We start from the raw sequence: 27,680 nt of genomic DNA on the forward strand, positions 1-27,680 counted from the left end.
CTTTATTGTCAGCTGAGGACAGGGCACTGTGATGAAAGAGTGCTCCACAGTCTGGAGGTCTGGTGTGGTRTACCTCCCGTATGTCCCTCCTCTTCCCCATCTCCAAGTGCATCCCGTGGCAACGTGCAAGATAAAGAGAAGGGCCAGAAGAGGACCATCAGTGACCCTCTGGACAGGCCCTGTGGGCTGGTGGGTTTCCTCTGCCTTGGTCCCCAGCTGCTGGTGGGAGCTGAGCTACTGCTGAGGCTCCGGCTCGTACTGCTGCTCCGTGGCCGTGTAGAAGTCCTCGAGGACYGACTGCAGGTATTCGAAGGTGGGCCGCTCCTCTGGCCTGCTTCGCCAGCATTTCAGGATGATGCAGTAGAGTTCGCTGGGGCACATGTCCGGGCAGGGCATGCGGTAGCCTCGCTCCAGGTTGCGAATCACCTCGGGGTTGGTCATCCCTAGGGAAAAAGGCAGCCCCACAGGTGTTATTTTGTGCCACTGGGATGATGTCTGGCTCACATCCAGCTCTGTGACAACACCAGCCGGGGACAGTGATACCAAGAAGCATCTGGACATGATCCCTCTGCACAGTTGTTCTTCCCTTCTCCATCCCCAACCTCCCTCCAAGGCTTTCGCCCAGCTCAGATATGTCCAAGACTCACAGGAGCCTGGGAGAGGAAATCTGGACATATGGACATGTGTCTCCACATGTATATGCCATATCCAAGCATAAAGCAGCATTAGAGGCTTTGAAGCTCCTCTGTGCTCAGCCTGAATCTGCAGCGCAACATACCTGGGTATGGGATCCTGCCGTAGGTTATGATTTCTGTCAGAAGGATACCAAAAGACCACACGTCAGATTTGATGGTGAAAACCCCAAAGTTGATGGCCTCCGGTGCTGTCCATTTAATAGGGAATTTGGCGCCTGTCAGGAGAAAGCAAAAKGAAATAGCACATATAGGAAATGCGTCTCCTTGCATTCCTGCTGGCAAAGGATTGCCCCAAAACTGAGCCTTGAAACATCATGGGGGCTGTGGCAGAAATAACTGAAGGCACTGTGGACTTACGGGAATAATGGTAAACTTCTAAGGCAAAGCACTTCTGTAGCCAAGAAGAAGGCATTTACTGTTGGCCTCCTGCTTGCATTGAAAGGTCTCTTCTGCTTAGCATCTCTGAGCTTCTCTTGGATCTTCTTCTGGGGCAATCAAAGCTCTTTCATCTTAAAAGACTCTTTCACATGCAAATGCTTTTAAATTTACATAAATATTGTTATGAAGAGGCCAAATTAAAAAAAAAAAAAAGGGATTGCATTAGGAAATAGCCATATTTTATGATAACACGCATGATACTACCAATAATATATTGGTACCTATATTACAAACAAATCTGGGCAAAAAKTTGCAGAAATCAGCAGACGTCTATCGCCTTTACGTCTCTTATGTATTTTGCAATAGGATCTCGGGAATATATCCCAGGAATTGTAGTCCCAATGGTCAACCAGAGCAGCTGCTCCCTAGAGACCCATCGTGCCTCCACTATTGRCCAGTCATTAGTGGCCAGTGGGTTTCTCTAGCCCAGAGTCTGTGTCTGTGCCATTGAAAAGTAATTTCCTAGGATAGGTCTATCAGAAGCCAAAAATGGTCRGCTTACAAACGGTAAGATTTTATTCTTTATAAAAATCATTCACTGGTAGGGGGCTGTATATAGCAAATGTGCACAAAAGATACAGGCAGAAATAAATTCTTACAGATTCATGCATAAATTAAAACAGTCCCATTTTGTCCACAAGGATTTTGTTGCACATGTTGAAGACTTCAGTGATCAATTAAATTGATCAATACAATTGCAATTTAAGTTTTGCTAAGATTAAAAAAAAAGTCTGACTTATTTTGTAGGAACTGAATATGTTAAAGACTACATCAAAAAAAAWTTCTTTATATATCTTCTTGCAATACTGAAAGCCCAAATGCAATGCATGAAATAAGTGCCTTTGTTCTTGCATGTCGTATCTTTGACAAGTAGACAGATAAGAATAGGAAATGCAATCTATTAAGTCAAAATTGTTCAAAGAAGATAAGGGGCAGTTGTTGTTTAAGATTAAAATTATCTGAAAAAGGGCTGATAGGAACTATTTTCCACTGGAAATGTCGATTTTATGAATATCTTAAAAATTCTACTGATTTCACCAGAACTGCTCTAAGGATAAAAACTCCTTAAACAAGTTCCAGTAATCTCAAAATAGCCCTTCATAACATTTCATAAATTACATTTGTGGKTTTTTTTTCATTTTGAAATAATATTACATGCTGAAATGGGCACATTTTTTATCATAAGGTATTTTGAGAAAAGTAAATTGAAAGGGATGTTTCTGAAGAGGAAGAATAGTCTATTCAATTTCCTTTCTCTAGTAATGTTCCTTATAAGAAATTATGGCTTTAGAAGTCTTCATCTTACCTTTGGAGAAAGGCCAATATTCAAAGACTGAATAATTTTGATGAGTCTCTTAATTGTTTAATTTCATTCATTTTTGCTCTTTTTTGGTCATTCATAAAGGATCATAGCAATCTGAATGACACTGTCGTAACTCACCACTAAATACATGGAAAAAAAAGTGTTGCTGGAAGAATTTGACTTAACCCTGCTGTCAAATGGCCATAAATGAATGTCTATGTCAACCGAAACAGCTCAGCATGATGTCTCCTGGTCACACTGCCTTGTCCCTCACCAGTTCAGAGATTAAACCAGCAGCCCCAGTTTGGCTTTGCAGGTGGACTTACAAGGACATATMACACCAAAAAGAGGAAATTTGGGTTTTGCATTTTTTTAAAAAGATATTCCAGGTTCACTGTTGCCCTCAGGGACACTTGCCAAGCTCCAAATGCAGATGGATATCGTCTAAGTTATTGTGTAGTATTATACTTATCCTGAAATTATTGAAGGCTGGACCTGCCTTGGTTCAGTTTGACTGAGATGTCTRGAGTCCATGGCCCTAGCTCTGCCATTCCAACTCCCTCTGCATCCTCAAGGTGAYCTAATGACACTGCTATTTCCTCCCCTCCAGGCTTACTATTAGCATGCAAGCACAGGCAGCGGGCTGCTTTAGTAGCCCTCAAATATCTCTGCTAACAGAACCTGAAACTGAGCAGGAGAGTTGCACATGAAGGGAAGTCCAGCCAAGGGGCTGTGTCAATGAGGCAATGCTGGGAGCTACACCCACCTTCCTGAGCCAGGTATTCATTCTCGATGATCCGGGCCAGGCCAAAATCAGCAATTTTGCAGCAGAGAGTCTCTGAGACGAGGATGTTGGCAGCTCTCAGGTCACGGTGGATGAAGTTCATCCGCTCAATGTATGCCATTCCTTCTGCCACCTGCAAGAGAAGGAAGGGCCCTGTCTTAATCCATACACTTTCCTGAGATCAAATGTTGGCCACATCCCTCTTGACAAGCCCATACATATAAATKATATGTGTTGGGTATCTAGTGTGTATATGGGCCTCCAAACATGATCAATGAATGGAGAATAGATAGATAATTCATAGATATATAGATAGATAGATAGATGAATGGATTAATAGAGAGATRTATGGATACTGGCCATGTATATCTACGTGTTGGCAGTTCTACCAACATGYACCCTGCCTCTAAAAGCTTTAAACAGTCAGGACAAGCAGATCAGAAAYGCTACTCTCTGTTTTGCTCAGAAGTTACGGCTTTGAGACATTCTTGTAATTAGATGCAGGAAATTGAAGCAAACCTGAACTCATATTACTGGATTTCYGGTTTCTGCCACAAGATTCCCCTATATTGTTGGGATTTTAATCATAAACATTGCAGATTAAATATATGTATTAAAAAAGAAAAAGATCAAGGAGCTCATCAGTCCATTGATCACAGTAGAAAATTCCAGATCTAAGACAAATAGATATTCTTCAACAACCTCCTTTCTGATAGTTGCATGAAGTAGAAAACCCAGCCATCCATTGGAATATGACTGGGATAGAAGGCAGATCCCTGCACAAATCTCTTATCTTGGGCCTTCTTCAGGCACTGCCAGTGGAGACTGCTGCCTGCAGAGAATTTACTTTGGAAGAGATTTACTTTTCTTCTTTCTTGGACTCTCATCTTGGAGCAGGGAGCAATGCTTGGGAGATATCTAGCACATGAGGAGACCCTGGAGGTGATGGCAATGTTCTTTTATTGATAGGCACYGAGGGACTTAGCAGAGGGAGAATGAGAAATTTCTGTATCTATTGAGCCTCAAATTTGGGACAAGCTTTTATCAGAGGCTGGGTGGATATATACATTTCCTGCTAATAATAATAGTTATCACCTATTTAAGCTTTCCTGTGCCTGCGGGTGAAGGCAAAGCAATTTTCCACTCCATATAGATTCACATCAGCATCTTTGCTTGCATGTGGTTTTAAACAGGATACTAACACATACTTTCCAATGTTGAGTTTCTAACCTGTGTCAACACTCATTCAGCGCAAGTGATGTTTGCTGCAGTGGAAAATGGAAGAATTGACGTCATTTCCTGTCCTGATGTTAATGAGATAGAACCCAGAAATGGGTTTGTATCAAGGCAGAATGCATTTGAGCATGTGCGCCCAAAAATGACCACAGGACCAAGTGCATCAGCTCAGAACTAATTGCTAATTTTAACGCCGGAGGATGCTATTGAATCCGAAATTGTGCTCTTGGAGGGCCAGGCGCTTTTGGAGCCATGGTGTCATCAAGACACCACAAGTAAACAGATTGTGAAATAGTTCGAGAAACTTCCCTCCTCCTCCTCCTCCTGAAGATATTGAGTGAGTTTTTTGAATAGTGCTGCATCATGGGAGGTTAATGATGGGAGGGCAGTGGTGGAGTGATGCAAGGTGGCCTTCAGACTGACACCTCCACAAGTCAACGTCTCCATGGGTTTTGAGGGATAGGCATAAAGCTTCTGGCAAGCTCACGTTGTATGACCTGAATTCATAGAGGAGTTTTGGGTGCTTAGCTTCAAAAGATGACCAAGGGCAGGTCTCTCTGGGCACCACAGCCCTGTAGCCAGGTTCCTATAGCCAGGTTTCTGACTAACCCATATAACTCCATTCCCTAAGGCCACCAGGACCTTCTCCACAATGCTTGCACACACCTGTCTAGAGATACTTTGCTATTCCAAGTGCTCAAAGAGGTTATAAGCTCTGTGAAATAAATGCACTGCAACTTGTAGCCTCTGCTGTCCATTCCTCAAATCTGGATGCCACATTGGCTTTGCTACAGAGCTTTTTGGGTCATGTCTGTGACTGCAATTGAGTTCAGATTACTCTGGCCTTGGTGTTTTCTTTTTCCATATTAATATCTCTGTTCATGTTCTCTGGTTTAGCTCTCTTCTACAAGCCCAAAGTTCTGTAACATAGATGAATTTGGACCCCTCTGCTTATCATCAAGWATTCAAAACAAACCACAAGCTATTATTTTCAGGAGAATGAAATAGCATGGGAATGAAAAGGAAAGAACAGATGAAAGAGCAAAAGAAAGAAAAAAAAGTGGAAAAAAGATAGAAGTGAACAAGAAACGAAGAAAATTAAACAGGCTTCATTTGGCTCTGTAACCTATCAGAGGCAACAAAGGTAAAAAATGGCAAATTTTATCAGTAATAAAGAGGAAAAGTACTAAAACATGCTCCTCCACAACATTAATGGGAGTCAGAATAAAGAATAATAATAATAATAAAATATTTAGGGCATTAAAATGTTTTGCCTCTGGGTAAAACAAGAAGAAAGATTTTTCAGTATCAAACATTTGCTGAAATGTTAAGATTCCCTGCTCTTTAATGCATTTTAAAATAACTGCATGATGGCAGAAATGGACTTTGCACAGCCTTTGCTCGAGCTGGCTTTGGCCCAGAGAGGCTGGGTGGTCTTGTGGTGGGTACATTCCAGACCTGTACCTCAAGACAGCTGCACTCAGCCGTGACACTGACTCTTGTTATATTCAGCATTTCCAAAATTAGCTTAACTGTGCTCAGTCAAACAACACTGGCAACAGCTGCCCAGGAGCAGAGTAAAGGGATTTTGCCAGTCTCATCCTTCATGTATAGCTCGTTGCCAAGATGCTGCTACCCTATGTCTCAGTTTCCCCGGGTTTTTGAGTTCAAATGTCCTGCTGGACTGAAAAGATTACATTGATATTTACTGTCCTGGGGAGGCTGAGAGAGAATTAACCCTAGTAAGACAGAAGTTTGTTCTTGTAAGGACCAATATTTCCAAATTTGGCAGACAGAGAATCCTTTGTGCCTAATCATCAGAAGGGAAGACCTGCTGAAAGCCAGCATGTATCTGCATGTTGAAATTTTTGTTGAAATTTCTCTTCTTTTGGTACAAGAGAAACAAAAATATTTCCTGCTCAGTAAGAGAGAAAAAAAAAATACCTCCAGCGCATCCCTGAGTTCCTCAGAGGATAAACTTCAAGAAAGGAGAGCAATGCCAAGCTGACATCCCCATCAGGGTAGAAGTGCTGAGGGAGAAATCCCTAGACAGCACACCAGGAGGTGCTGTTTTTCTCCATGAAATTGATACTCTGACATATGCACTTTAAAATTGCAAGAATTTCCCTGGGAAAATAACAAATCATGTCTAAAGCCCCTTCCCCAGAGTCTCTTCACTAACCTGAGCAGACATATCAATAAGTTTTGGGAGATTGAGTTGGCTTCCTTCTTCTGTCTTTAAGTAATCCAGCAAGCATCCTACAAAAGAAGAAAGGCTGTTGTGACTCTTATGAAAAACAATATGAATTTACTTTCCCTTCACTGAATATAAACAAAAAATCTACCTGYTGCCTAGACAAAATCCAAGGATAAACAGTCCCTCAGAGCATCTTCCATTAGGAAAGATCCCAAATTCAGCCAATTTCCCCCTGCCCACCCTAACCTTTTGCAAAATCCTGTGTTCTTTACTCAAAGCCTCATAGTCAAGAGTGGTAAAAGAAATAACTTTTTCACCATAAAGGGATTAAAAATCTGAAACAAAGTTCCAACAGAAACCGTGGAGATGTTCAAATGGAACATCACCATTTTGTGAAGAGGCTTACAAAATAGAGACCAGAAAAGTCAGGAGCTGTCAATTGAGGAAAACTTTCTCCAGTGCTGGAAACAACCACTTAATCTTCCYTCTTACAGATCTGAGAGAGTCCTTTCCACATGAGGCAAGGTAGTACTTGTCAGCTCATTGACATGAATTCATTTCTGRAAAACCCAACCAAAGAGCTCCTTACCATTCATCATGTATTCTGTGACAATGTAGATTGGCTGCTTGGTGACTACGGCATAGAGACGGACAAGTTTGTTATGCCGGAGCCTTTTCATCAAGTTTGCCTCTGCCAAGAAGGCTTCAGGATCCATGCTGCCCTCCTTCATGGTCTTCACAGCCACCTTGATGTTGTTCTTGTAGTAGCCTGCAGGGAGTTAATGATATAGTGAGGACTTTTGGCCTCTTTGCAGCCTCTCTTGCATTGTGCAATAAGGAATACAAGAGCACGTAGATTTARGAGCAGAAAAGCACACCAAGAAAGTGGAAGGAAGTGCCAGGCAAGAGGGTTGGGATGTGCTCAGCATGGTTYCTAACAGGTCTCAGAGGTATCTTGAGGGACCTGTGCTTTGGAGAGTGGGGAACATTTTCCCATGCATGTTGCCATCTAGCTCAGCAGGGCTGGAGATCAAGACGCTAAGGGGATTTGGCTGGTGGCTTTTCCCTGCTGTGTGTATGTAGGGGAAGAAAGTGATCTTTGTAGATCCTCTTCCAGAGCAGCTGATGAGAAAGGCTCAAAGATCAACAGTGTTTAATCTCCCACSAAGAAGCGAGTGGTAAATCTGAGTGACCGCAGCAATAGGGCTAGCAGCAAGCAGAGATGAGAGCAGAAGAGAGACACACAGCACAGCTGCCAGCCAGCGTGGGTTCATAAGGAGTTGTTGCTGCTCCTGCCAGGACTTTGCAGTCAAGAGGTAGACTCTATCTAGTCTTCTCTATGGTCTAAATTTCCAAGGCAACAGGCAAACACAAATTATGGGAGAGGAAGCTGAGCAGGTCCCACTTTGTCTTCCATGGACCGGCAATGTGCAGGGACACGCAAGGGATGCAGGGCTGGGTTAGCAGGGCAGGCTCTGCAATGGGAYAGAGCCCCAGGGAAGCAGAGAAGGTGGGAAAGTGTCACCTGAGTATCCTGCTGTATGCAATTTAGGATCCCACATTCACACCCAGGGTCTTTGGGCAGAAATACGAGTGCATGCCATAGGAAGTGAGTATTCTTTGACAGCCCTTGCAGGTAACTTACCTGTGAAACCCATTTTGAACTGGTCTATGCAAACACAACCTGTCTGATCCTTCACAAGGACACCTAGTGCTGTTCACACGTGATTCCATAAAGTATTTTTTTCTATGGGTCTCYAGACCCAGGTAACTCTTGCGTTAGAGAAAGCAGGTTTTTCATCTCAAGGTTACATGTTTCTTTTCTGGAATGGAGTGCCTTGTGCTTACCCATCCACACTTCTCCAAACTGCCCGCAGCCAAGTTTCTTCACAAGTCTCAGAGACTCCCGTGGAATCTCCCATTCGTCCTGTGCCCAGGGTCTCTGGGGAACCAGAGATATGCAGGGAGCTGTGAGCCTCTGACACAAGCCATCACCCCTTTCTGTGTGAGGAGAAAGCACAGGAGAATTCAAAAGGATGGATCGACCCTTCAGACCCACATCTAGCCTGCTCCTCCATTCACATGCGTGGGAAAACCCATAGGATACCTCAACAGTCACCCCACAAACATTTCAGTCACAGGGATCAAGGCACCCAGAATGGCCCAACTGCAAGGAAAAAGCTCAAGGAGAGGCATATATGAGGAAATTATCTGCCCAGTCTCTCCAAATACTGCCTCCTGCACATCCCTTCAGCCTTCACTCCATTTTTATCTACCCCCTGGAGAAATGTCTCTGTGGTGAAGGACCAGACTTGGTTGCCCAAGTTCAGCTTGGAATAGGGCACCTCACCCCATAAGTGTGGATTGAACAATGGTAACTGGTGACCCTGTCCTTGCCCTGCCCACACATCCACCTTCTGCAAGGAGACAGATCTCCTAGGGAATGCAACTTACGGCAGTAATGATGGATTAGCTGTGGCAGGCTGGAGAAGGCAGTCCTGGGGGAGATGTAATACCCGCCGCCATCTAAGGTGCGTATCCTGTAGTGTTTGATGATGTCTCCATGAGCAGTGTCACGGTCTTTCACTGACAAAGAATAGGCACCTAGGTAAMGAGAAGAAGAAGGAGCTGTGAGGACAAGCAATGCCTGATACAGGGACCAGCTACCTCCTGTTTGCTCCACAGTTGCAGAATGCAACAGCACTGGATCCATGTGGATCCCAGGGTAAGTCCTACCAAGCTACAGACTTCCTTCTCTCTTAGTGGGCCTGTTGGGACTTCATTGAGTATTGGCTCCCTGTGCAACAACTAGCAGCCCCAAGGGAGCAATACAGCAATCATGAGTGAATCTCCAGATGGAACCATCGATGACTATCTTAAGATCATTAAGGAGCTGCACCTCCAAAGAGATTTACAAGCCTTTTCATTTCAAGAGAGCTTCCTAGGGATCTGCCACTGCTTTTCTCTCCTTAGAGTGGGTTTTAATCCCAGCCATGGGCTTGCACACATAAAAACAGCACTAGATGTTGCTACAGCACAGCAGCTTCAAGCCTATTTCACTAYGGATTTCAATACAACTTCACAACGTCTTTTTTTCTCCCCCCTTTGTCTGTATCCTATTTCCGGAATAAGTTGTTTTAAGCCTGCCGGGCTGTTCAAAGTCTAATATGTCACCTGGACTGATAGGCTGATTTTTTAGTGTTTGGAAACGCAATGCTATATGTGCTAAAATATATATATCTGTCATGTAGGATCATAAGCAGGAGCGGGACATTCCACGATGACTCTGAAACCCTAATACTTCACGCGAGGGGAAAGTTTGCTCATGTGTCATGCTCACTGACTGGCATTTCTCCATCACAGAACCAGATCTTACTGCAGTTTCCTACACTGACTGGGAATCATTTCCTTGTCCTGATTTCATTAAAAAAAAAAAAAAAAACAAGAGAAGGAAAGCAACTCTGTGGACATTTGCTCTGCTGCAGTGTTTATAAGTCTTTATAAGCAGGATTTGGGAGATTCTAACTTTTCTCTAAGAGAGTGCAGGCAGTCATTTGGAGGTTACTCTTTTTCTCTCTATCTCTTTCTTTTTCTTTTCTTTTTTTTTTTCTTTTTTTTTTTTTTTTTTTCAGGAGAGACCAGACACTGAGATTCAGTGGTCTCCCAGTTTTCTGGTCTCCCAGTTTTCAAAGAAGCCAGAAAAGTTTAATCTCTCTCTTCTCTCAGTGTCAACTGGAAATGAATAAAATTAAGTGGAACCAGACAGATGGCAAAACTTCCACTTTCTTCCCAAAATAGCCAGGAGTCCTTCCTCCTTAGTCACCAAGGACATTTATCTGTCTTCTGGGTGAGATTCAGCTCTACATTCACATACCTAAGTCTGATCCAATCACCTAAACATGGATGTTTGGTACAATTCACGATACTCTGGGACATCCACATAGGTCTGGCAAGGACAGTGTGAACCCCACTCTCTAGTGGAGCACCTGGAGCTAGGCAGGACATCATGGGACATCTAGATGGCTTTAAGATGTCCAGATTTTGTCACGCAAATCAAACCCCATTTCCTACAATAAGATCTCAGAAAACTACCATGTGTGAAGATACCTACATTATGTCAGATTGAGTATTTATGATCTTTCGTCTCTGAAGGCCCCTTGGTTCTCTTAACTCCTTACCATTTGTGCAGAGTGTTGGATGGTACCAAGTGCTGTTGTTGTGATAAAGATAACTTCTTTGCACCCTGTATCCCCTTCTGCAGAGAATGAAATCCTGAAGACTCCAGCACTGAGAGTGATGCCATTTTCCAGCATCCACTACCTCCTTGACTTGGGGTGAGAAACCTAAGATCTCAGCTGGATACTCTGGCTGAACCTTCATGGACCCTCCTGCTGGGAGCACCATCAGTCTTAGTCTCCTGCTAGCCAGGAGCTCRTGACTCAGCACAGCTGTGCAACTGCATTCCTGCAGGTTCCAGAATGGTTACAACTTCAGGGAAATATCTGTTTATTTCCAGCGCCTTCAAGTAAGGCTAGCTCCCTGCCGAGGACTTCACTGCTGGTCTGTTTCCCACACTCTCCTAACCAGAAACTCATCTTCCTGGGACACTAAATGTGCCTTTCATGGCCTCGGCTGACAGAAAATCCCCTGGGCTTGCAGAACTATAGTATCTTTAACCGCAAGCATGATGAGACACCTGCCATGCCTGGAGTGGACTGTGACAAGGTGGTGCACTTATGCAGGGTGCAGAATGCATCCTGCTCTGTCTTACAACAACACTCCACAGCGAGCAGCCAGTGAAGGAATTGCCCTAACTCAGCTCCMTGATGGCCCATGAAGGTCAAATGCTGTTAATAACGTGCTAAAGGAATGAACATATACAATGGAGAGAAGAAAATCAAGAAACTCTGAGGTTCAAAGGTTAATTTCATGGCACTCATTTGAACAACAACAACAGGTCATTCTGTTCTGTATTAGCAAAAGTAGCTTCACAGCTTGGAGGTGCAAAGGTTTGTTTTTTCTTTTTCTTTTTCTTTTTCTTTTTCTTTTTCTTTTTCTTTTTCTTTTTCTTTTTCTTTTTCTTTTTCTTTTTCTTTTTCTTTTTCTTTTTNCTTTTTCTTTTTCTTTTTCTTTTTCTTTTTCTTTTTCTTTTTCTTTTTCTTTTTCTTTTTCTTTTCCTCTTTCCTTTTGCAGTGTAGGAAACTGTGACTGATCAAATGGTGTAACCATGGTCATTCAGGAAGTCTAAGGCAGTACCAGTATGTGGACAGAAGATGATTTCATAGAATGATTTCGAAAAAGACTAGGTGTTTGAAACAACAACTGCATATTTCTTGAGACAGAATATTGAATATCAAAAAAGATCAGAGATAGCACTTGCTTCTCATAGCAGAAGCTGATTTCTGACCCTTTGGGGTTAAGAGGGGACGTTCACATATGCTACTAATGCAGAATATCACACGCTTCCTGCTAAGCCTGCTTCTAAATTGCAAAGACAGGACATTAGAGCCCAGGTCTAGCCTGGCCACTTCTTGCCGAACCTCAGGATTCCACCTCTGTTCAAACCCCACGCACAAACCAAAARTGAAGCAGGGAAAATCCCCAAGAAATAATTTAAACCAACTTCCAGACTGTCTACAGATGAACAGAACAAAGAAGATGCAGTTACAACGTTATTAAGTAYGAGGGTTAATGACTATATAAAAGAGGCGACCGCAATCCTTTGCCTTTTCTATCCTCACTGGGTTGTGTGCTCATAAGACAGACAAACTCATGTGATGAGAAACTGCAAAAGATGTCTACTGGCAGAGAACAAATATTTCCTCCAGAAAATATTCTCCCCAAAACTTTCTCCAGAATTTTGCAAGTTTCTGCTGGGAACAGAACAAATGTCTCCTCAAAAGTGCYAACAAGCACCTCTATTTGCCCCCCTAAAAAAAAAGTAGCATTTCCTGAGGGAGAGGAAGAAAAGAAAACCCATTAATCAGTGTTTTGGAAAGTTATTTGTGCGCCTGTATCTCTGTAATGAAGCACAGTCAAAGGAATCACCTTTACCACAGGCCAAGCTAGAAAAAAGCWAAGAATGTGAGCAAATCTTTGCTCTTGAAATACTCAGCTTCCTTCTACAGCCCTCTCGACTCTGGTAAGAGTTATTTTCTCCCACCAGTTCCAGGAAGCTCTGTAGAAACATGAGCACAGCTGAACCCAGCAGCTCCAGTCAGAAAGGTTTTCCAAGCAGTGTCTCTAATGARAAGTCACTCTCCTTCTGCAGATCTCACCTCTGTTGGTTTCGCTCTCTCTGACAAGAAATGAACCGACTTGGTTACCAGGAGCCAACAGCAGCCGTTCAGCATCTTTTCTGCTCAGAGTTTTAAAATACCACCTGGGAGATGAAAAATGGAAAATCATCATTGAACAGTAAAAAAGGAAAAGCTCTGAAAAAAAAATCGAATTCTTTCCAGTTAGTTCTTTTTATTTTACCATTATATCCTAAAATTGAGGGTTATTTTTATCAAAATAGTTTTATCTGCTGGAAAAGACTTGAGTCTTTAAAACTGAGTCTTTACAGTAGATTTTAGTTGCTTTAGGGTTGCTCTACAGCATACACTGTAGACTTGCATGAGGGAAGTGCAAGCGTGGACCTCAAAGCACATGAGGACTTCCCGCTTCTCTGTTGAGAGACCAAGCTTTGAGCCCAACTCAGGCAGGATGTGTACAAAGTAAATGCATAGCCTGGAGGTAGAGGATGGTGTGTCCACAGCCACCAAAACCTACCCTTTGCCTGCAAAAAGCATTGACGCCCCAACCGCATTTCTGTGCACTCAATTCACTGGTGATCGGGTCCTTTAAAGAGGAAATTGAAAGTGGGACAGATCATTTATCTATTAGCCTCAGCACTGAGAAATGGGGCCCGATACTGCTAATTTGCCAGTGTAATTACAACACAATTTCTTTCCCCTGCACACTTCCTTTTTTTATTTTTTTTATGGTTGATGAAGTCAGTGGGACATGCATCTTTGGCCACTTTCCCAATAGCAATCTCATACTTCCCGCTCTGCATCCCCACTGCACTTAAAACTTCTCCTAAACTTTTGGGCAGTGTYATCCTGGATGATGAAAGGCCCCTTGCCTTCCAGTCCAGCACTGACTACTTTGTGCTGGCAAAGGAAGTTTTTCCTGTTGAGAGACGAGTCTCTTCCAGAAGAGAAAACCTGATATCAATCMATGCTCACCGTTTGCAAGCTTACACACTTACTTTTCCTCTTCCAAGCTGTCTACTTGTGCCACGAAGTTACTGGGGATGTAGCCTTTCTTTCCACTGCTGAGGGATTTTGCCAGCCACCAGTCCCCCTCACTGAAAACCAAAGAGAATGGAAAGTGTGAAAAGATTTTGTGACAAGTCAAGGTCAAGGCTACAGAGGTGGCAGGTTTCTGGGCAAAAGGAGGAAGGTCAGCTCTCACTGAGGAAGATCATGGTGATTTATGAGTGTTTTCCCTGTGGATCTACTCTTCAGACCCCTCTCACTTTTCTAGGACCACCACTATGTTGAAGACTTCTGAGAAAAACACTAGATAATCTTTCAGGGACTTCTGCAGGTGATAGTGTCTTTCCCTCAAAGCACAGGAATTGAACATGAGCCTCAAGAAGATACCTCTGCTAAGTGCCACAAGTAAGTCAGAGATTCATGTCCTGTAGATTCATTTTGTCTCTAGCATATGGACATGAGGGCTCCTGCTTTCTGCTCCTTTCTCCACCTGCCAGATGTATCACTGCTTTGCTCTCCCATAAGTGACGCAGTCTTGCCACCAGCTGAAATCATAAGCCATTCTCACCCAATGGGTTCTCTGGCTTTTCTATCCCAGCTGAGTGGTCTCAGCCCACAGTGTCTGGCTGAGAAATGTCACCTCAAAAGGTCTCAATAGTCAAAGATAGAGTGGCCTTTCTGAGCAGCCTGCTGCAGGGCAAAGGGACCTTCAAAGCCCACCTCCACCTCATTATGGATGGGGCAAGTGGACTGTTAACCTCTCCTCTCATAAGTTTTAATAGAATAAAGTGAAATGAAACCATCTACCTCTCTGGCTAGACTCTGTCCTTTCCCCTGACTACGCCCAACCCACATCCTTTGTAAAAGCACRATCAGCACAAAATATGAAACATGAGATTGTTGTTATTTACACTACTTCTGCACCCTCACGCATTGGCAGAGCTGGACTTGAGTGGAGAAGATCCCAGTGGTGCTCAAGCAGGGACTGTACCTGATCCCAAAGTGTCTGTAACCCAAAGAAAGCAGTAATGTGTCACTTTCCCCATCTTGAAGAAAGAGAGGGCAGAGTGGCCAGAGTCACACTCAACATCTCGAGAGCAGAACTGAGAAAAAGGCACAACTCTGTGAGCTGCAGGTTAGGGTCCAGCTCCAAGGTCTTCCCTTTTCAGCCTGACCATGTATGTCTTTGAGCTCTATCAAGCAATTTACTTACTTAGAGAGGACTTGGAGTTTATCCCCCTTGACCAGCTCCAGGTCACGGGCACTTGAGGAAGCAAARTCATATAGTGCAATCACAGTAACTTCACCTAAAAGAAGAAGCAACACTATTGAATCCAGTCAGGTTTCTGATGGAGTGATGCACACTCAGTTGTACAACAGGATGCTTCAGTCCCCACAGGGTCTTTGACTGCCCCTCAATTCCCCCAAATCCAAGCTTTTCACCAACCCGATTTTCCAACCTCTTCTCAAGGGACAAGCAGTGATTCACCAAACTGTCAAAGCACTCCAGACCTCCATTTCCACAAAAGCTACTGAGTCAACAAGTGAAAAAAAAAAAAAAAGCTTTGTGTGAAATTAGAAGAGTCATAAATAATCTATCTGTTTGACCTCAACTTTACATGGCGGTAAACAAAAATGACTGTGGCAATATTTCCTAAGGTTGCTCTGGAATTTCACTCAGAAAGATGAGAGCTTTTTCTTTCTTTTAGAAAAAGGCAGGGTCATCTCTGTTCCTGCTGCTTGAGCCCACTGCTAGGATCTAACACTTGCTCCAGATGCTCCTGGCTTAACATGCCTTGCAGACCCACCTACGACACCACATTCAAATCTCAAAGCCATTCTCCACCCAGTATCACTAATGACCTGCTGTTTCCTCAGCTCACTATAAAAATTCTTAGTGGGGCTGTCCTTCCCTTCCTCTAACCTTGATATTTTTCCCCTTGATGTGTTGACCTTGATATATTAAACGTGATATATTCATCTTGATAAATTTTGGATTATATTGACCTTGGTACATTTTGGATTTCCTTCCAGACCACAAAACTGATACTCTGTGCCTTCCAGTTGCCCATTTCACTTGCAACCCAATGAGTCTGCAAGTGAACTCTCAACTCTCTCCTACCCTAACTCAGACTCAACTCTCCCCTACCCTAACATCTCACTTTTATTCCAGACTAATTGGCCCAGCCTCTGTTTTGCCTTGGAAAAACAGTCTTCCAGGTGCATGCAAGCAGAGCTGCTGCTGGTATTTGTGCTGTAAYACCACTAAGCCACCCTGGTGCAGATCTCTGCAAGTGGGGAGGCTCAGGGGAGCTGAGTCGCAGCCTTTGCATGTCCGGGTTGTGCTGGTGCTGCTCTGCAAGAGGCTCTGCAACCGTTCACATGTGCTCTGCATGCTCATGGCTACTGAAGCAGAAATTAGGAGCTATTTTAGGGCGGATCAAAACTTACGAAGAAGATCAACACGCAAGAAAAAAAGAAAAGAAAAAGAAACACCAAACCAAAATACAGTACCAAAAAAAAAAAAAAAAAAAGGAGAACATTGGCTGTGGACATGTTTTAGCTTGTACACAGCCTTATTAATGCAGCAAGAGCGATGGATGGTCTATATATAGTTTTCAAAACAGACTGTCAAGCCGCTGTCTCCGTGTCAAGCCGCTGTCTCTGTGTGACCTTTTCAAATAACTCCCGGAGCAAGCGAGCCAGACTGGCCCTTTGTCATCACAAGATAACGTGTCTCTTGGGCAAGTCGGGTTTTGTGTGCACTAGGCTCGTCTGCTGCTCTGCCCGGAGATTTATCGGTGAGGTCAGATGAGAAAGGGCCAGGGTGGGAGGGGASAAGAGAACTGCAGCTTTGCAAACCAAAGACGAGAACAGTTTCCTGCAGGTCTGTGAGRAGGAACTTGGAGATCAATGAGAAGTTTCAGCAGAGCATCAGCTGCTCCTATGTGTGGGGTCAGGCTCAAGAGAGGATGCTTGGAAGTGTTAAAACAGCTTGTCCAGGTTGAGGCTTCACCTTTTTTTCAACCTGGATATGAGYTCTGAAAGGAGAGAAGGCCACAATCATCCTGCAGCTCCCTCCCTCCTTGACCTTGAGTCTTTCATTGGGTTAATGGATGCCTTTTCCTTCAGATTAATTATTTCTGCCCACAGAAATGTTTTCAGGTCACAGATTGCAGATCCTAATAGATCCGCAACCCACGCAATGGTGCAGTCATGTCAGGCATGTTTCAGAAGGTAGATGTCCAAAGCCTTGTCTCACAGAGCTTCTTCAACAAGAAAGGTGCCTGCTGCAGGATCTCCAATGTGCTCATCCACATGGAAGGTCCTACCCTTTCTGGAAGTAAAATGATGCAGTGCTCACATATTTTGCTTTGGAAAGTAGAAGCCAGTGTATAAGCATTTTCAAGCACAGCGTGGATATGTATACAAAAAAATGAAATCAAAAAATATGGCTTTGATCTTGAAGCAGTTGAAAAAGTACAAATAAAAAACAAACAAAAGGACTGAGAGAGAAGAGAGGAAAGGAAAAGAACAAATAAAGCAAAGGCAGTAAGTTTTCACATGCTGAAGAACATTATGTCTCCCTCTTATCCATTTCCCAGCAGTTGTATTGACAAACACTGCACACTTAAGTGAGCCAGAAAAAAAGCTGTCTCTGCTTAAGCCAGCAGGACTTGCTGTCTCATGATGAAAGTGACTTTTCCCGTCTGCCACCCCACTGGAAAAAAAGGAAAAAAAAAGTGCTGATAATACTTTTTTGGCCCATTTGATCAAGTCAGATCATGAGTGATTCTGTACAGCACAGCGAAGTCGCTGGAGCTGCTAAGAGTGGCTGCTTTGCAGATAGTGCTAACAGCCCAAAGACTTTGATGGTGAGCCAAGCACGCCTTGGCTCCGTGGTGCTGTCAGGAAAGTCAGATATCAGCTCAGTTTGCATAGGCTGCGTGCCAGTTTGATGGCTTAATAGAAATGAGTCAAGGAGCCTTCCCACCACTGCCCCGTCATGAATGGGAGGCTTTTGCAGCCGCCCTGTGGCTATGGAGCTGTGCTGGGGTTGTGCCAAGGTCCCTGAGGAGCACGAGCTGTTTTTGAGCATTGCTAGGATGCGTGTGAGGTAAGTGACAGCTCCCCAGAGCATGTGATGGCCACCTAGGCTCACTGAGCTATCAGATACTATTGCTGAAAAGGGCCCCAGCTTTGCTAGGAAATCCAAACATTTTGGGTGATTCTCTCTCATCTTCCTTCCCCCTCTTTCTTTTGATCGATAGTATCTATTTTGGATGGGAAATTTTCATTTTTCTTTGAAAAGCTAGTCTTTTCAGTGGAAACAACTCTTCTTTTTTTTGCAACTAAGCTCATAGCCGTGCTTCTTACAGTGCTCCTCTCAAACTCAAATCTATAGGCAGGGAAAGATTATAAAGGTAACTAATAGAAGAATGACTATATCAATTAATGCTAATCTCAAAATGCCTCAGAAGATCTTAATTTCCTCTCACTCTCACTTAATTTAGCTCTCACCCTCTGAAGATCATCCCTATCCAGTAAAAAACAAGTAGAGCGGTTGAAGCGAGTTCCTTGGTGAGAAGAAATGTCCCCTCTCCCTGCAAAATGACTCTCCAGGTTCTCATAATTAAGGCCTGAGAGTCAGTAGCCAGAAGTTCACCCTGCAGAACTGAGAGAGGATCCAAAACTGACCTTAAAAATATCACCAGTGCTAAACCCTCAGGTAAAGCACAGACACAAGCACGAAAACACAAGACTTGCAAAAGAGAAGAATCCACCTTAAGCGTGATGCATGTTGGAAGCGATGCAAACACCACAGTCTTATCCAGATTCACAGACTTTGTGTTATTTCATGCTGCTCGTAGAGGCCAAGTAAAGACAAGAGTAACTAGGCTTATGTTAATAATAAGTAAATATTTTCTGAGGCATCAAGGAAAACCTGAAGCACTGAAACAAATTGTCGGTATGGAGATCAGAAAGAAAAAAAAATACATCAAAATGCAAGGGATGCAAACAGTGCAAAAGAGATTTTTTGTTTTTGTTTTAATTTTACAGTAAATCTCATGCTTACATAGTCAGTAATTTTGGAATGACTGAACTTGTCAGTGCTCCACAGGATATATAATTCAGGTCTTTGATTTTTACTTTTTTTAATGTGATTCAAGTCTGTGATTCTTAATGTGATTAAATKGTCTGGATTCTATACTTCTTACACCGATTTGCTTGCAGTGCCTTCATTCATCAGAATAAACAGACCTCAAAAGTCTCACATGGTTCCTCTCAGCCCAATTTGACACACAAAGCAGAGGCAAATAGAGCCATTTCTGGAAATCCAAGTGCTACTAGAGAAAAAATAAGAACTTCCCCAGACTGTTGCTGTGAGTATTCCTCCGAAATTGGAACTGAATCCAACAAACCAAAGCATTTTGATAATTGAATATGGCTAATATGACTTTTTTCCTTTTTTTCAGTCTTTCCACTTCTGCCTTCTAACACGAAGCAGAAGTAAAAGCCACCTCTCTGGAGATAGCTTTGTTGTGCTTCTAGCCAGAGTGAGAACACTGATAAAACCCCAGGAAAAAATGCTGTACAGTTTTAGAAACTGCTTGGAAACATGCCCTGAAAACATTTTTCCAGAAGAAAACACAGTTTCTAGAAAACTAGCATGTCTGTGGAAATACAATTGTGTTTGCAAGGCTGAAGAGCTACATCTCCCACTACATCTGTGTCAATGTAGGGAAAAGATGCAATAAGATAGAGCTGGTTCAAAGCAAGGCATTTTAACGTTCCCGTACGTATCTCTACTTAAAAAATAAAAAGGAAAAGAAAGAAAGAAAGAAAGAAAGAAAGAAAGAAAGAAAGAAAGAAAGAAAGAAAGAAAGAAAGAAAGAAAGAAAGAAAGAAAGAAAGAAAAGAAAGAAAAGAAAGAAAGACAGACAGTTTTGAAGAGCATTTTGTCATTCCAAATGTAATATTTGTAATTCCTCTGGCTGACACGAGATTCTCAGTCATCATCCCCATTTGTGGTTCCACCATTTCCTTTACTCACAGACCCCAGATTTTTCCACCTCATCCCACTTTGCCTCCTTTTTACCTCCTTTACTATTAAAAAGAGTAAAATGGCCCAGCATGGAGCTGTTCACCAAATTCAGTGTGGCACCAGCAAAAAAAAAAAAAAAAAAAAAAAAAACCACATTTTCTAAACAGCCCCTCAGTCTTTTTTTTTCCCCTTTCCCTTTTCTGCTCTATTTTTATCCAGAATGTCTCCTTATCTAGATCATTGTCCCTCTTACTTCTCCAGTCCAGTCACAGTACTCTGCTTCATTTCTCCTACTTTTCCTCCCTTTTGAAGGCCCCCATTTCCTTTTTGCCATCTGCTTTCTTCCATGCATCCTCTATTTTATGCCTTCCTCAAATTCTCTATCTCTCTTCCCCCCGCCTTTTTTTTTTCAATCTGCAAAATGTATTTGCAACGAATTGCTGGGGGGAGGATGGACAGAGGTAGAAGAGTGTTTTCTGCTAAAAAGTGATCATATACCAGGAGTCATCAGGCAACTCTGCAATCTGCAAATAATTGCAGAGGTTGCTGAAGTCAGCAAGCGGTCTCCAAGCAGGGATTCTGGGCATCCTAATTTTAATCTCTCTCTTTCTTTTTTTTTTTTTTTTAATTTGAAAATTGGCCCTCTGATGCCTTCAATTCCCTCTGAAAATTTCAGTTTACTGGATGTAGCATCCACAAGTTTTCGCCATACAGACACAACCATGGACAGAGAAGTCTCATGCAGTTGATGTCTCGGACCTTCACTTTTTGTTCAATCAGTGAAGAAAGGGCATTTTTCTCCTTTTTTCCTCTGATGAGTGTGAGAAATTGGCAGAGAGAAACATTTCATGCTTTAAACTGAATCTTCTGAAACATACTGATAAACTCCCTGCCTGACAACTGTAAAAATACAGAAACCACACGCGTGCTACAAGACAACTTGCTCTCTAGACCTGCTGTTGAGAGACCACCATCTTGCAAACCCCCACGGGAAGGCGAAGGAAACAGCAATTAATCTAAGAATCTTACCTTGTACAGGGGCATGGTTAAGATGAAAGCTGTTGATATCTTGTCTGCCCTTTGATATAAACAGAAAAAGAAAAAAAAAAAAAAAAAGCATTTATTGCCTTGCCGTGTTTGGAGGAGGATCTGCTTTGAGCTTTGCAAAGGATTGGGAGTCTGTGTAGTCAGTTGACATTGCACTATAGCTGGCAACAGCCCCTGCATCCGTCTCCTTATGTGTCCTGATGGTTTTAACACATTTTGCTGTGATGTATTCATAGCTGGCCAGCCTRTCTGCTTGAATAATCCTTGGCTCCTTTCTGAATAGAAGCATAAATCTGCTACCCGCTCGTTTAGACTCYGGTCTATCTGATTCTGGCTCAATGGTGCCAAACTGCGGGTAAATGGGGGATGAGATGTGAATGGTCCCATTGAGAAATGACAACCTCAATATTATTCTAAGCAGAACTAGTCGGGATACACTTGGCTGCAATTATCTCAAAGCTCATGGAATATTCTTTGTTCAGGGATACGCTCAGGAAACAGAGCCTGTCGCTGTGCTCGCAGGTGAAATAGCAGTGGGGTATGGAAGCACACCTGGCCACACCACAAAAATGTTCATAGCAGGGAACCAGCACCCACCCACTAAGCCCCTGGGATAGGCTAAGGCTTAACATGGGCCAGAGATCCTTCTTAGCTGGCAACTGGGATGCAAGTTTTGGAGACTGTGTGTCCAGTACTATGGAAATGACCTTGCTTTAGAAAACTGTCCTGTGATCATTCTGTAGAGCCTAATGACCTGTGTGCCTTGGCCCAGCCAGAAGTATCTATACACATGCAAAGGGAGTGTATAAAACCACCACCTCTGAGTTAAAAATGTCTATTGTCTGCTGTCCGTATTGCTCCTTGATTCCTGCTTAGCAGCAGTGAGGGACAGGAGAGATGCTCACTGCTTTTTTCTAGTCTAACAGAAATAAATATRGATTTTCCCTGACAGATGAGAGTTTGGTGCCTGTGGTAAAGAAAAAYGAGTACCAGAAGGTGATTGATGATGCTGTATTTACACTGAAAGCAATTCCTCTCTGATGAGCTGGGGATAAGAAAATTTAGGAAAAGAACACCTTTTTGATCAATCTGACATTTGCTGTCATGAAGACTGGACTTTGCAACCGCAGGAGAACTCAGGAGTGAAACTAACAGGGCAAAAAAGTCTCCATCTGTCACCAAAAGCAATGTTAGGCAGTTCCTCCCCCATCTCAGAGCTCAAGATCTGAGATGGTATCGTGTGGCAGCTGCACCTCACAGAATCACAGAATAACAGAAWGATTCKTGCTGGGAGGCACCTCTAGAGATCATCTACTCCAACCCCCCTGCTCCATCAGGGACACCCAGAGCACGGGGCACGTGGGTGCATCCAGGCGAGTTGGGAAATCTCCAGAGAAGGAGACTCCACAAGTTCCCTGGGCWGCCTGTTTCAGGGCTTTGGCACCCCCACAGCAAAGTGTTCTTCCTCACATGGGGATGGAACTGCCTGAGTTTCAACTTGCATCTATTACCTCTTGTCCTGTCACTGGCCACCAATGAGAAGAGTTTAGCCCCTTCCTCCCTACATTCTCCCCTCAGATATTTGTACATTTTAATCAGATCCCCTCTCAGTCTTCTCTTCTCCAGAGAAAACAGACTCCACTCGCTTAGTCTTTCCTCGTACAAGAGATRCYCYAGTCCYTTAATCATCTTTGTTGCTCTCYGCTGGACCCTCTCGAGAAGCTCCAYGTCCCTCYTATACTGGGGWGCCCAGAACTGMACACAGTACTCCAGGTGCGGCCTCACCAGAGCTGAGKAGAGGGGCAGAATCACCTCCCTTGACCTGCTGGCAACACTCCTCCTGATGCAGGCCAGGATCCCATTGGCCTTCTTGGCCACGAGGGCACACTGCTCACTCATGGTTAACTTGGGGTCAACCAGGACTCCCAGGTCCCTCTCTCTGGAGCTGCTCTCCAGCAGGTGGACCTCTAATCTGTACTGGTGCCTGGGGTTATTCCTCCCCAGGTGCAGGACCCTGCACTTGTCCTTATTGAACCTCATGAGGTTCCTCTCTGCCCACTCACCAGCCTGTCCAGGTCCCTCTGAATGTTAGCATAGCCCTCTCGTGTTGGCCACTCTGGTTTGGCATCATCTGTAAATTTGCTCAGGATGCCGTCTGTGCCCTCGTCCAAGTCATCGATGAACAAGTTGAACAGTCCCATCTCAGTGCTGATCCCTGGGGGACAACCACCAGCCACAAACCTTCAACTAGACTCCGAGCCATTTATCGCAACCTTGACCTCTTCCTGTGCAGGCTGCCTAATGTAGTGGTGATAAACCTTGCAATATTGTTAGCAAAGAGCAAGAAGAGAAACCACCTTCATCCGCTCTGGAGTTATGAGGTGATTGCCGAAGTTTATATAGGGACTTTTCTCTATCCAGGTCTCCTGAATCCTTGCTTAGCATCTTACTGGTTTGACTCTCTTTCTTCAGAGTGTTATCTTCCCTGATGGTAAATTTTCGCTTGCAATTTGCTGCTCTGGATCTTAGCTTGTATCTGGCCAATCTTTGTGTTGTTTTGCACATCAGCGATATATGACTGGGTTGCAGAGCACTGAGGGCAGCGGTCTAGTCTCAGAAATATGGGACTAGCACCAAGGAGTGTCCCCACACAGAGCACTGTCCCCTACACCTTCTCCTCCTGGTTCCTTTTCTGCTCCCCTGTCCATCCTGTGTGATAACTGTGCTCAATACAACCAGCTTTTGGGAAATCCATTGTTTTTAGCCCACCCAGACAATTTACAGCTGTAATACACCTCAAAAGACCAAAGAGCACCCTTTTTTGACAGAGGAAAACCCAAAGTAGACAGAGTTGGTTGAAAGCTTCATTCAGCATTAAGAAGCTCTGTGTGGGGAAAGACAAGGGCAAACTTTATTCTCCTGTTCCTTGAATCTCATATCCCCAGGAGTCAATCAAATTTCAGGAAATAAAAGCCATTACATGCCTACCATCAAACATAAATTCTGCCTGTTTCTTTCCAAGCAGTAATTCAGCTGCTGAGGACCCAAAAAAGAAAGAAGAGACCTACCTTATATGGGGCTGGAGGGATTCTATTCCTGTGTTTTGTGTTGCTCCCAGCAGTGTTTTTCTCATTAGACGTCAGTTGATTTTTGCTCCCAAACAACCCCATCCTGAAAAGAAGAGCAGAAAGGACTTTGTAAAGAGACTGCTGCTGGGGCAAGAGGTGGGCAAGGAACAAACTAGAGGAGAGGACAAGGCAAGGCCAATGGCACAGTGGAGTGAGTTTGAAACCATCCTATGTACAGTCATCTTGCTACCCTCTGTACCTCACAGTTACTGCTGTTTTCTACAGGTCTGATCACTCACACTTTGCAGGTGAAGCTCAGAGAGACTCGGTAGGTCACCAGCAAGAAATGGGCATCTTAAGGGATCCTTCAGTAATATTTTGAGATGCTGACATGGAGATGAGTTTTAAAAGGAGGCACAAACGACTATTCTGGAGGTGTCCATTCTTCAATGAGGAGATACACCGACTAGCATGGTCTTGCTCCAGAAAAAGGTGATGCTCTAAGGATTTAAGGGATGCTGCAGATTGCAGGAAATATCACTGTACTGAGAGAAGGACATGCATCAGGACTTGGTTCTTTTGGCCATTTGCAGTGCCCTAGTGCTGCCTAAGATACCACGAGCTTGCAGAAAATGATGATCTCCTCTACATGTCCTGCATTATGTTTCCAAACCACTTTTGGGTGTCAAAGACAACCTCAAGCATCTCAAAAAGCACTAAACACAGACCAACGAAACACTTTCCATGGCACGTACTCTGCTCCACACTAGGTTTCCCACTCCTGTGCCTGAGAGTGCGGATATGTTGTAGTCCAGAATGACAATTTCTGCTCTGTTCAATAAGCATGGTGTAATACTAGATTCAAGCAGTCAAAATAGTCAAACCGCAGTAATCTGGGCCTTTTCAGGGCCTGAAAAAGTATGTGACAGATGAAGTCAGCATTACTGAAGTCCTACTGCCAATAGTATATAAAGCATCTTATGCCTTATATAAGGCAACCAGTATCAAAGTCCACTCTACCCACATGCCCTTGGCAATATTCTGCCTTTCCTGCACCTCTAGAGAGTGAATTTAAGGTGTGGGACTCAACCCTCTTGCAAAAATGGGAAAATTAAGACCCAGTCTGCTTCACTGTTCATACTACCGAAAGGAAAAATGCTCTTTAGCTTCAGTTAAAGACATCCAAATGTTGTGAACCAGAGCAGCAAAATCTTACTGAAAACCAAAGACATTGAAATGTGTGGACGACATGTCCAAAACCCCCCAATTTCTCATTGCTGTGCAAAGACACTTCAATTTCCGTTCTTGCAAATACCTCAAGATCTGTAATCAGCACAAGTGTCGGGAACTGRAGGTCCAGGAATCAGTATGTCTTAGTGTATAGTAAATGCCCACAAAAGTCCACCTAGTGCTATGTCATTAGAGTCAGAAACCAAAGAACACATTTAAAGAAAATTTCTGTAAGCCAGTTTTGCAAGAAAAGCAAATTCACCCAGCCATCAGTGTTCTTTTTCTCTCTAACATGTCTGAAATGCTTCAAAAATAGAGATCTCTAAAATGAGATGTTCATTTCTAACAGAGACATCCTGACATCTTAATGTATTTTTTTGAAATGTCTTCTCTCTTTTGCTTCATTTTTAAAAATAAAAATGAAATCAGTAAAAATACTGATAAACTGAGGAAAGATAAATGAATTAGCAAAATCTTTCAGAATATCCAATACACATTTTTATTTTTATTTTATTTGAGTTCTTTTCCCATCCAAATTTCACAAACTTCTCACACCTGAGATTTCAGATGGCCCATGAATCTGTATACAGGTCTGAGCACTGCTCTGGGCACTGACTCAACACAGTTGGAAAGGAAGTATTGCCTGCTAAATCAGTCACAGCATTTCCTGAGAGCAGGTTCRTTTGAATTTGGCAGTCTCTTCTCCAGGTTTTAACCAGGTTTTACTATGCTGAGGTGACCTGGTTGTCATGAAATAGAGCATGATTCATTAAAGTTTTTCCAACTCTTGCATATGCAAATTTTTGGAAGAAAAWTTTGTGCCAGGATTTCCAATTCTGAATGGCATTATTTACCAAGATAATAAGCATAAGTAGCTAGAGTTTCCTTTTCACCCAGGGGACTGCAAGGTATTGCTTTTAGTCAATGCAGGATAATAGAAAAGCTTTAGACACCGCTTGCTACCAACCTTTAAAAGGCCTAAGGTCGATGTATGCATTGAAAGCAATAACAAGGATGGTCCTTGTTACTGTTTCACTGGAGCATCTTTGACATACTTAACCTTCAAAGGGGCCATGCAGGTGTAGTAATTGCCTCTTCTCAATAGAGTTAGGAGGTGCAAGGTCAGGGAGATGCTTTGGGGGCCCGTCACGTCACCAGGATCACCTCAGGAGAGGATGGATGGGCTGCCTGTGGAGTGATGGGTGTGTATTGGGGGTCTCAGTGGCACTAATGGGGCAGAGCAAGAAAGGACAAGGTGGTGAAGGGGTGAGGATCACAGAATCTTGGAATCATTATGGTTGGAAAAGACCTTCAAGATCATTGAGTTCAACCATAAGCCCCTTCACACCGTTGCTGTTAAACCATGTCCCTAAGCACCTCATTTACAGGTTTCTTGAAAACTACCAGTGATGGTGACTCCATTGCTTCCCTGGACAGTCTGTTCCAATGCTTGACTACTCTTTCCACGTAGATTTTTTTCCCAATATCTAATCTTAACATTCCCTGGTGCATTTTGAGGCCATTTCCATGGGCATGTCCTCCCCATTGGACAAGGTGGTGAAGGGTGAGGATGTCCTCCCTTGGGCACCCTGGCAGGGAAGCAGGGACCGTGGGACATCTGTCTGTGGCTCTATCTCATGTGTTTCCCCATGGTGTGTTGGTGCCGAGATGGGCATCACAACCGGTTCTGCTGCACTGCTTTGGACATTCAACCACACCAAGGAGGTTTTTGACTAGGAGAAATTTTGGCAGTGTGGTTGCATTTGTACCCTGGTCCCATTTGGACCATGAGACCCCTTTGCTTGCACCATCTTTTCTGGGCTGAATGCATCTTTCCATCTCTCCTCATGGCTAACTCAAGCCAAGTGGTTTGGGTGGTCAGAGCCTTTCTTGTTACAAGAGGTAGTATTTCACCCTGTCTCTTTGACAGACCTGTAAGAGGAAGCCTGGACAAATTTTCCAGCACCAGCTGTTGCATGTAGGTCTAATTTAGAGAGAGACCTAATCTGCACCAGCACCAAAGGTCTCAGCTCCAGGGTCTTATCCCACCTCACCTAATACCCCAGCAAGAATCCTCCATGTCCAGGCTTCAGCAGGGAGAAACCAAAGGATATCCACACACTGACATCAGCCAAATCGATATTGTAAAAAGATATCATGTTTGGGGAAGGTAACTGATACTTCATAGAGGTCCAGCCTCAATCCACAGGGATGGGACATTTCAAAAAGCCAAAAGGACTTAGGCTCTGAGTAGCAATACAGAGACTGGGCCGGCTGGTCTTTCGAAAATCTTACCTCAGGACCCTGCTCAAGCAAAGCTTCCGCCGGTATTTTGGTGGCAGCTTTGCGGTGGAGAAGAAAGGATGTGACT

The 27,680-nt window shown here is 43.6% G+C and overlaps 1 protein-coding gene across 1 annotated transcript; it reads right to left on the reverse strand.

The window, feature by feature from the left end:
* Positions 1 to 234: 234 nt before the first annotated feature.
* Positions 235 to 24,181, reverse strand: BLK (BLK proto-oncogene, Src family tyrosine kinase). Its single transcript, XM_026040906.1, has 12 exons — positions 24,080 to 24,181; positions 20,994 to 21,042; positions 15,132 to 15,225; positions 13,909 to 14,007; positions 12,932 to 13,035; positions 9,108 to 9,257; positions 8,502 to 8,654; positions 7,243 to 7,422; positions 6,639 to 6,715; positions 3,203 to 3,353; positions 779 to 910; positions 235 to 443 (listed from the first exon to the last, which is right to left on the reverse strand). The coding sequence occupies exons 1-12, from the start codon at positions 24,179 to 24,181 to the stop codon at positions 235 to 237; spliced, it is 1,500 nt and encodes a 499-aa protein (XP_025896691.1).
* Between the last annotated feature and the right edge of the window lie 3,499 nt (positions 24,182 to 27,680).

This window comes from Nothoprocta perdicaria, unplaced genomic scaffold, assembly GCF_003342845.1.
Source record: "Nothoprocta perdicaria isolate Ctin4 unplaced genomic scaffold, notPer1 scaffold_101, whole genome shotgun sequence".
Classification (NCBI taxonomy): Eukaryota; Metazoa; Chordata; class Aves; order Tinamiformes; family Tinamidae; genus Nothoprocta; species Nothoprocta perdicaria.